This window comes from Procambarus clarkii, chromosome 9 (assembly GCF_040958095.1).
Source record: "Procambarus clarkii isolate CNS0578487 chromosome 9, FALCON_Pclarkii_2.0, whole genome shotgun sequence".
Taxonomy (NCBI): domain Eukaryota; kingdom Metazoa; phylum Arthropoda; class Malacostraca; order Decapoda; family Cambaridae; genus Procambarus; species Procambarus clarkii.
This window is the reverse complement of record NC_091158.1, coordinates 18,699,309-18,710,241: the sequence shown is the minus strand read 5'-3', so window position 1 is coordinate 18,710,241 and position 10,933 is coordinate 18,699,309. Positions and strand designations below refer to the sequence as shown.

General features: G+C 40.4%; 1 protein-coding gene across 1 annotated transcript in view; it reads left to right on the top strand.

Moving 5' to 3' along the window:
* Positions 1-979: 979 nt before the first annotated feature.
* The window catches only part of LOC123766130 (serine-rich adhesin for platelets), a 168,560-nt gene continuing 158,606 nt past the window's right edge, over positions 980-10,933 (top strand). Inside the window, exons 1-2 of the mRNA XM_045755008.2 lie at positions 980-1,347; positions 8,966-10,296. Of these exons, the coding sequence (XP_045610964.2) occupies positions 8,989-10,296 (1,308 nt within the window). The 5' untranslated portion in view covers positions 980-1,347; positions 8,966-8,988. The remainder of the gene's footprint in view (positions 1,348-8,965; positions 10,297-10,933) is intronic.

Sequence of the window (10,933 nt, the reverse complement as noted above, 5' to 3'; positions counted from 1 at the left end):
GGTCGACGTGTGTCTGAACATTAGTGATAACGGCGATAATTTGAGCTTCCCTATCGTCCCTTCAGGCTACTGATAGCACTAGATAATTTGTCTCTAAGCAGTGTTGATGTCGAATCTCTCATGATCTTATAACACTAAAGGTCATTGATGTATTCTTTAGCAGTTTTGCTGCCTGCGGCGGCTGTACTTAACTCATTTCATACTGATCCCAAAAAATTACAGAAAGCATGTACAAGACATTACAAAATATTGATAGAGAGTACAAAGAACTAGCAACTGATTCCGGTTGTTTACAACAATTCAGATAACCAAGTTGCAGCTGACAATTTCATCAGTTTGAGCAAATATGTCGATCAGTTTTAATCATTGCATCATTGAATATAAGTGCCATGTACAGGGCATGGCACTTTTAATCCCAAGATGAACTTCTAATCCATGTCAATAGATTTATTTCCCGAGATATATAATAAAAAAGGCTGGTTGTCAAAAGCAGCTTGTAGAACACGAAATAAAAATAACAGACTTTTTCCCACTAATAAAGTGTTCATCTGGCCGGTACAGCGTTGATATCTTCCACTAGGAGGACAGCTGTAGTGATAATAATCATACTGGACATGAAGATAGCAGATGATAATAACATCATAAAGTTTAGTTATAGACTTAAACAAATATAGTTATGTATAGATGGAAGACAAAATAATCATTACGTCAAAGAAAATGACAATGCGTTTAGTGCATGATTCTCAAAAATATAGTAACTGTCCGAAGCAAATTTCACAGTTCCTTCGGTAAATTCTAGATGCATTAATAAAGTATAAATGGCAATTAAAAACGAAAATATACACAATAATAGCGTATATTATATATATATATATAAATATATATATAAAACGCGTTTTCCTCTGGAGGTTGAGAGCTCGCTAGAACGCAGGTACGATTCATGGGAGGCGAGGTGTGGCAGGGCGGCGGAGTCAGTAGTGAAGGTTGTGTCGTGCGTGAAGGGTGTACGAGGGCCGGCGTCTCTCTGGCTTGAGAGTGACCCACTACAAGTATCCTGGAGATGACCCCGAGATAGTTCTAAATGTGAGGAAACGGAAGACGTGAATTGCTTCTACATCATGTGAGGGATAAAATGCAAACTTATGCTCATGAAAACTATAAAATACTGAAGTCGATGGCTACTTGTAAGTGTTGGATCTCACGACCAGTGTTAAGATAAGATTGAGTGTCGATTATTAATCTGTCGCTGGAAAGTGACTTGAAAACAGCCCGCATTTCTGATGACTTTTACAAGTGACGGAAACAATACCTCGGGATTACAAGGCATACAGGACTTATAGTGAAATGGTTAGTATAAAAACTTGTTATTTTATCTAGGTCGAGAGATTTAATATTAAATACCAACGTATTTAATTACATTTTACGGTTTAAGGAGGTCTTACTGTGACTGCAAGTAACAGTCCTTCACGAGTACATCTTGTATAAACTATATTTAATATTTTAAATGCATCACTGAATACCAGTCAGATCGTGGGAAAATCTCTAATACATGGGCCCAAACAGTTAGGTAATATATTCCAGTTGAGTTAGGGCATCTATTGCATTCCAGATCCCGTAATATGCTATGTTTATTAATTATTTGTAGCGTATAAGATGCGGGGTGACGAATTAGAGATACAGGCAACAGGATTATTTCCTGAACTAAGTTATCTTGTTGACCAGACCACACACGAAATTGAAGAGACGACGACGTTTCGGTCCGTCCTGGACCATTCTCAAGTCGATAAGTTATATTGTTTAAAGCGCTAACAGCTAACTTACGACACACTTGATCCCCCTTGTGAGGAATTAGCTCAGTATTGCGTATCCAATTACCGTACTGTTGTTCTCCTACACAGTATTTAGTGTTGCACCATGTGTTCTTAATTATCCCAACCGCAAGGTTTTCCTGTTGCCTCTTGCCTCCTATATCCCTTACATCCGCGTTCATCCTTTCCGACCCCAACCACTTGGGCTGGACGGTAGAGCGACGGTCTCGCTTCATGCAGGTCAACGTTCAATCCCCGACCGTCCATATGATTGGGCACCATTACCCCCCCCCCCCCCCCCCGTCCCATCCTAAATCCTTATCCTGACCCCTTCCAAGTGCTATTAAAGCTGTAATGGCTTGGCGCTTTCCCCTGACAATTCCCTCCCTCCCTTTCTACCCATCCACTGTACTTGATTGATAAAGATTAAGCCACCCAAGAGGTGGCACGGGCATGAATAGCCCGTAAACCACTGTACTTGTTATCTCAACCCCAACTATTCAGCTTGGACCAATCCTTTGTTGTTAGTGTTATTTTCTGTTCTTTACCGGTCTTCCTTGCTCAAGTCTACCTTGCCTTAGCCTACTGCCAAACCCTTAACTAAATGTAACTCTAAGATGAATTTGATTTCTTGTTGAATTTAAGGTTTATGGATCTTTTAATGAGGTTACTAGCAACTTACTGACCAACCAGCTATAGTTATACTATACTGACCAAAGTATACTATAGTTATGAAAATAGTTCAGAACTAAAGTAAATTCTGGATATATACCGGAAGGATGTATATATCTTTCTGTGTATATATCCATTGTTGCAAAATTTCAATGCTAAAGAACAACATTAACGTGCCTGCTGCTGACCCCAATTCTCCCTTCCTGCAGTCTGACCTCATACTCAATGGCCAACGTTATATTAGCCGCCAAACCTCCTATTTATGAGTAATAACACTTGACACATAACTAAACTAATTACGTTGGAATTCTTCTTCAACAGTGCTTAGGTCCTCATACATTTACCTATGATAGGTTAGGTTGGGCAAAACGCCCAACCTAACCTATTAGAGGTTTAACTATGAAAACTTGTAATAAATATAATTTATATTCGAGAAAAATACTGATGTGGTTTTTACAGTACGCTAAAATTGACGAAAACGGGTTTTGGGGGATTGGTTAAAGCCTAAATGACCATGGTCTGGGACACCTCTCATCTCGCCGCTCTCTCTCTCTCTCAGACCATGTAGTATTATGAACAGCTGAAAATTTTTCAATAAACTATAGGGACAACTCAGTTTCGGAAGTCAGATGAGACGCTAAAACGTTCCTCCTTAAATTAGGGCATTGATACCGACCCTCCTATGACTGTTCCCAACTACCCTTGTGTCATCATGCAAATTGGGTTAGACTAAACCCAAGTGTTTGGCCTCCAACCTTAGACAGACAGACAGATAGACACGCACTATTTTATGGCTATAGATAGATTCATGGTTATCCAGACTCATTCCAGGATTATTCATTCAAATGAATTTCTTCCGTCTTTTCGTCTACCACTTGCAAATTTGTTACACTTTGTGTCTGTTTACACCCGTTTATCATCGCATGTCTTAGCAATACATTATTAATATATTAATACACTGATATTGATCATTGTTCATATTTGTGAACATGCGTCTGTCATCCTAGCCCGCCGTAGTTATTTTTTCCTAGAAGCATGGCCGGCTTTGACTGCTTAAAATGGCATTCTTTTTTTTAGTGTATCCATTTTTTCCCTGTCGCTATCTTTGTGTTTGTTGGTTATCCTGCATTTCGCGTTCAGTTGATTCGGTCTATGCCAGTTCCTCCAACTCTGTCCCTCACTTGTTCGAGTCGTGCTAATTAATCCTCATTCTTATGCTGGCATCCTCCAACCCACCCGCTCATTCTTATACTGGCTGACCCACCCCACCCCACATTCTTGTTCAACTAAAACTTATATTAGTTTATTAATTTATTGCTTGCCCAACCTTGCTTGGATATTTGCGTCTTCTCAGACCGTCGTAGCCTCCCCATTGTTCATTAGCGTAACCACCTCCGCCTACCTGCCAGCAGACTCAACCATGCATGCAAGTCTTGCGCGTGATATGCATGTATTAAAGCATTTATTACTGATTGCGTCATTACCTCTCCGATCCTGTTGTTACATATATCCTCTTTAATGCCCGGATTCCATGTTTTAGTACACTATAAGGTGTTTTAATTTATTTATTATGGGACTGGGGAACAATTACAAATTTGTAGCTAATCATGGTTGGGTTTTGTGAATGTTGTGTACTCAAGCAGAATGACTTGTTGTCCAGGAAATGTGGACTAGCGCAAACTGGAACTTTGTAATTAGCATTTCTGGTAGGCAATTTATTTCCAGTAATGTCTGTCACTGGCACGATTAATATGCACGATAAATTGGCTTGCGAATTACTAATAACATATATATATATATATATATATATATATATATATATATATATATATATATATATATATATATATATATATATATATATATATGCAATTGACGATCACTAAACACTGATCATTTGTATACGGAAAAACCACAAAGAAATTGGAAAGAGAGATGAACGTTTCGGCCTGTTAAAGCCTTTGTCAACACCAGACTGACTAGAGAAAGAGAGAGAGGATACAGGCCAACACCTGGAACCTGACCAACCCATCTAAAGGGAAAGAATTAACCAGAAACAGGAATAGCTTAGCTTAGAATGGTCAAAGAGGATTAAGCGCTCAGAAAATTTTTAGAATATTTTTAGAATAGAGAGAATATATTAAATTCTCTGACCGCTTAATACTCTTTGACCATTCTTTGATCCGTTCTTCTCTCTTTCCCATTTCTTTGTGGTTTTTCCGCATATATATATATATATATATATATATATATATATATATATATATATATATATATATATATATATATATATATATATATATATATATATATATATATATATTATTTGCTGCTTAATGTAGGCTAGCCTAAGTAGCCTATCAGTATTTGTTCTTTTATATTACCAGCAAATGATGACATATATATATACTCAACTCATTCGATGTTTAAAAAATATAACTTGGCATTTCGATTCTACCTTTTTAATCTTATATTTATCACATAACCTAAGATTCTTGTTTAATATTAAATCTGTAATCCTTCCTCAAAAATGATAGTACTTAAAACAACTATTGGTCGAATGTACAAAAATTAACTGTTGTACCCGAAAAAGTTCACGAATTGTTCTATTGGAATACTCCACATGGCTTGCCGCCAAAACAGTGGTCAATTATATATACAACCAAACCTGCCCTAGGCCTAAATAGGGAATCCTGGACCTAGTATACGCCATTTTCGGCCTCATTTAAGATATATATGTGGTAAAACGCCTAGGGAAGTTTATGTTCAGTTGTTGCATTTCTGGCACCCTCTACAAAATTCCTTGTACAAAACGTGAACTTGATTTGGGGTACATTTTTGTACTTACGACCAAATAGTTCATATAAGTACCATCATTTTCTGATGACAGGTTGTAAATAGACCTGTCATACCTTAGCATTGTTTATCAGGCTTAACTTTCTAAATTTAACCTTAAATCTTATATAACTTTGGAGAGTAACTCAACGTCCCGTTACCGGGCAACTCTTTTTTATTTTTTATCCTGGAGTGAGTGTGAGTTATCATAGGTGATAGTCTCGGTGCAGGCGATGAGTCACAATAACATGGCTGAAGTATGTTGACCAGACCACACACTAGAAGGTGAAGGAACGACGACGTTTCGGTCCGTCCTGGACCAATCTCAAGTCGATTGTGTGTCCCTTCACCTTCTAGTGTGTGTGGTCTGGTCAACATAGTCTCGGTGTTCAGGTGTAGATTATGAGGCTTGTGGTGCCGGGCATAGCAAACATACCTCACGCTTAGTTCATGGAACCCAATAAATCTAATCTCACCACTGATACCATGGCCTTCTATCTAAGAATATACTATCAGGTGGCACGTTCACAAATTGAACCTGGTGGTGGCTAATAAATTGAATGCAATTTAATTGCTTGGAGATTGCTACTCTCATTTTCTATAATCTGTGTTTATTGCACCTCATTTATATAGTGATTACAAGCTGGCTTTGAATCAAGGGGGTAGGGGGAAGGAGGGGGGGGTGTGGGTGGTTATTCTATAATGCTCATGTCAAGTTCATTATCCCTCGTCACCCCCCCCCCTCACTCTACAAGCCATGAAAGCAACTAGGTTATATATAATTTCCTCTTCATTATTAAGTAATTACGATTCGAGAAAACTATTTGTCATTCAGGGATCGTTGTAACAGGAATGTTGTATAACTTGTTTTTGTACAGTCAGAATTGATAAAAGAGCCTTCAGTTTGTTATGAAAGTTATCATTCGGTTAACATTTTAAACAAAATATGAGTGTCAGGTTGTGTTGAGGATTCATATATTCTAAATTAATATTTTTAAATGAAAGGTTCTATGCTGGCGTAGCCTACGACTGTTTGATAAAAGATATACTTTAACACAGCCTAATACCATCACAAATTCCATTGCACCACCGTAAGCTTTAAGTCTCCAGCATCCTACTAACTTAAACTGTTATAATGGAGTTTCTTTTATGGTGACGAATGCTTGACTCGAGATAGGTCGATATCTTGATTTTTCTCGAGGAAAGTTAAACGTAAATAGCCTAGATTCGTCAAATGGTTTAATATGAAAACCTAGACACCTGGGCTTAAATTTCCTCCACAAATGTTGAAGATATTGTCAAATTTATCGTTCAACTTTCGCCAAAAATTTACGACACTTTTATCCAGATAGCCAGTTTGGAAGACTTATAATGGGTGCGTCCTACTTCTTAAATTGCTTGATATATCTGTAGGGGTAGGCTATTCTCCAATATATTCTCTTTTCTTAGTATTATTTTTGCATAAAATCCGGAACGTCCTTGTAAAGGCCCCATCACCTTGTAAAGCAATTTTTTTATGTATATTTTTTATTTAAACATATAAAGCCAATAGTATTCCTCAATTAAGCGATGATATCATCAAAGATCATATTTGACTTTTTTTTAACCATGACTTCCAGTTTTACAGGTTATGTTGACAGTAATATAGGCTAGTCTCTGCTTTTATGTAGGCTTACAGTTATGTCATTTTAGCCTACAGTTTAAAGTACCATTGACTGCAGGTGCATAGTGCAAAATTAAGTTAAACCATCTTGACCTGGAAGAGAAATTCAAAATAGACTAGGCTAATATCCCCTGGATTTTACAAAATAGTTGGCTATCTCTCAAGATTATTCAGCTTTAGGCCCGCTGCTTTAATAGACCCCCCCTTTTTTTAGTATATTTAGGCCTACGGTGACTTAGGTCAAGAACTAAATTCCCATGTTATTTAAACCAGGTCTGAACAATATTGTGATGAACATATGCTACAATAATGCGGATATAACATTAGCAGATCAGGGAAGAGCTCGGAGGAGAGAGAGTAGATATGTTGCATTAGCACATGGCCTAATTGGTCAGGAATTTAATCCCAGTTTGTTTTGGTTAATCTAAGCATGCTTGCTTACAACGATATTCAACTGAGCCATTTAGAATTTGACTAGTGTACATTAGTATAATGGACACATTTTATTTTTGTTTTACTAAGTTTTTAGCCTAATTCGTTTGATAAATTGAACATTAGGACTTGTGATAAGTAGTCATTTATATTATTTGATTATTGTTTTTTTATATAAATTACCTTGGTTAAAGCCAGCCTAGGGTGCGTGATAAGCTTTGCAGACAGATTACATTTGGTCAGAACTTCATCAGCATACATATATGTGGATATTATTGAATGAGCCATAGGCCTAGATACAAAACCCACATAAGCAAACCTAACACCTCATGTTCAACAAGTGTAGTCTAAAAGATCTGGCAGATATCTCACTAGTTTGTCTCATTGTTTCACAAATCTATTATCGTTGAATTATCATGACTGACTACTTCCGCCGAGAGACCATCTTCATTTTCTGCGCCTGACTTTTGTTTCTTAATTACCTTACATTTCAGTTTGTATATTTGTATTCATATGTTTCTTCTCTTCTGTTTTCTCTCGTGTGTGTGCGCGTTTGGTGAGGGCGACCTTCACTCGTGGCATTTATTGCCGGATCTTGCTGCGGGCAAGTTTTGCTGAAAGTTTCGGAAGATCCTTCAAAGACTATAATCACTTGAAAGACTTAGAAAACTAGGTCTCAAATGCATTGGTTTTCTGTCGAAATCTAAACTAACTTCAACGCAAGGTAGAATCAACACTTTCTTGTAACTTTAAACTTGTATAAAGTTTTCCATGTAACGACAGATGGCCCTGATTAACTCACGCTTAGGACTCGTATGCTTGAGAAGGTAGTAGAGTGTGTGGTCTAGTATGTAATAAGGGCCACATATGTTGATTGGCAACTGGCACGACAGTTCTACCAGGCTTAGGCTAAATGCAATATTGTTTAGTTCTCTCCGTTTTTACTCCCTTATCTATGTTAATAATGCCGTAATCGCTTCCAGTTTCCCACCTGTTGCGTTGTCATGCAGTGTAGCGATGCTGGACCATTGCCAAGTCCTCACACTTTCTTGGGCTGCAGGACGCAGATATAGACACTGTTTATGTTAACCCATATATACTGCTGATCCTAATCACAAAACTTCGGAAGACACCTTGCGAACTCCGGGGGTTGTCACGATATGTTAGCTACTGAAGGTCTTGACATATGTATTTACAATGTTTCTAGCAGCCTTTCATTAATAACTATACTAGTTGTAATTAATGTTTATCATAATTAATATCACGCATATTACCTCGGTGGTTTTGTCTCGTGAAGCCTATCTTCGACGAGGTTTGAAGTTCGTACTGTAATAATGCAAATCTATTTTACCAACACTAGCCTATGTAAGTCTTAGGTTCTACGAATCATCATTATTAGTACAATTGTTTTTTGCAAATTTCACGAAAGTGTCTATTAAGTTTTGATTTTAAATTGATTTTCACGCATACGATTTGTGTATTCAAGTTATGTATAACATTGTGTATCATAAGTAACGATGGTAAAATGTTATATATATATTTTTGTTTATTTCAGGTGTGGCGCCAGAGAGCGGCGTGATGAGGTCAGGTCAGTACAAACTGGCGGGGGCCGGGTCAAGGGGAGCAGAGAGCCGGGTGACGGTGGTAGGACACTTCAGGTCCAGCCAGTCCGACCTCCCACCCCCAGACGCCTTCGTCGGCGACTTCCCCCACATGAACTCACTACTCGTCACTAAAAACAAGCTCTCAGACTCGCGACCCTTTAACAAAAGCTGTGAGAACCTGAGCACCAGTGGCGGCGGCGCCCGCGGTGCTGTAATGAGGGTGGAACAGCGGGTCAAGAGTCTCCTGCAGAGGGGCGAGTCCCGCCTCAGACACTCTGACGAAGGTGCCCCCGTAGAAGATGTGTGGCAGTATGGACACATAGTGACACTACCCCGCCGACCCCGCCTCTCTCTGGCACTCTCTCACTCAGCCCTACATCATCTCTCCTCAGACACAGCCTCCTGTCTTAGTGGCAGCAGCGGTTACTCCTCCTCCTCCTCCAGTAGCTACGGCAGCTTCAAGAGTAGTACTTCCAGTAGCTGTTCCACTCTACCCCGGAAGAAGAGCCGGAGGGAGAGCAGCGCCATACCCAGCGGAGGGGATCTGCCTCCACCCCTCACAAGGTCATGCACACTCGTTGATAACCCCATGTATGACGTCACGCCCGCGACTAACCCTCGTAACTTTAGTCGCAACAAATCTCCCAAAAGGAGAGGTTCTCCCCCGCCCAGCAACGAGCCCTTGTATGACCTCACGCCAGACAGCGACCCATACAATCTGGACCTCTGCGAGGCGCGTCAGGGCTCCCCCTCCACACACGACCCCATATATGACGTTATTCCCGGCGGCGACCCTCACAGTCCTTGTCGGGAGTCACTTCCACAGTGTCATAACAACCAACTCTATGACCTGACACGACCTTCCCGCCTCCTCACCCCAGACTCTGGCACGCACGGTGGTCTCGACTCCTTGGAAGAATCTGCTCTAGATTCCCTAGATTGCTCTGACCCCCAGAATGGAATGCTGGACGATGAATTTTTTGAGGAAGAAGACCAGGTGGCCAAAGAATGTCGCGAATACTTCGAACGGCGACTCAAGAACTCAGAGACATTGAAAAAACGATGGTCGATGTGCTCGTCTGATTCCGGCGCCGATCCCGGAGACAATGATGTATCTGCCACCAGCATCCCGACCTCCGCCCACCCTCTAAGCATCGCCTCCAATACCTCCTCCATACCAGATGACTCCAACACCTCCCATTCGTCAAGTGCCACACAGGATACCGCTTCTCCCAAGAAGACGCCGCTCGATCAGAAAATGGAGTTCCTTCGCAAAGAAATCGTAAGTAATCGATGTAAAGTAACGTAAACTTTCTCACATACATTTGGAACGTTATTCTCATACTCTATTTACTGTGGGTGTGGTTGTGGCGTGTGTGTGGCTAGTCAAGCATGTTAGGTGTGCGCGCGCCTAAGATCAAGAGACACGAAGCGCTTCACGACAAGCGATTGGGCAGCATTCCCTTCCACCCGTGGGGTGACCACCGTTGGAGACCAGCATCACCCTCCCCCCTCTGCCTTCCATCCCTCCCAGTCACTCTTTCTTTTTATCACCCGTTAATCATAATTCTCTCTCTCTCTCTCTCTCTCTCTCTCTCTCTCTCTCTCTCTCTCTCTTCGCTGTGGGTCGTTTCATTCAGCATTCACTAGACGCACAGGCTCGTCGCGCGACGGCATTCTTGCCGTCGGATGGGGGTTGGGGTTATCACGGCCCAATCTTGGTCAGGCGACCTTGTGGTAGTTAGCTAGAACAGTGGTTCAGCCCCTGGGCCTAACCTCCCCTGTTGTGGAGTCTTTATCTCATTGGACTAATACCCGGGAATTGTTCACTTTCTTTTCCTATTGCTTGTTAATGCCTACTGTTGCGTAGTTACAGGTTTATCTTCTCCCCTCTCTTTCTCCTATTTTTATTCTACCAT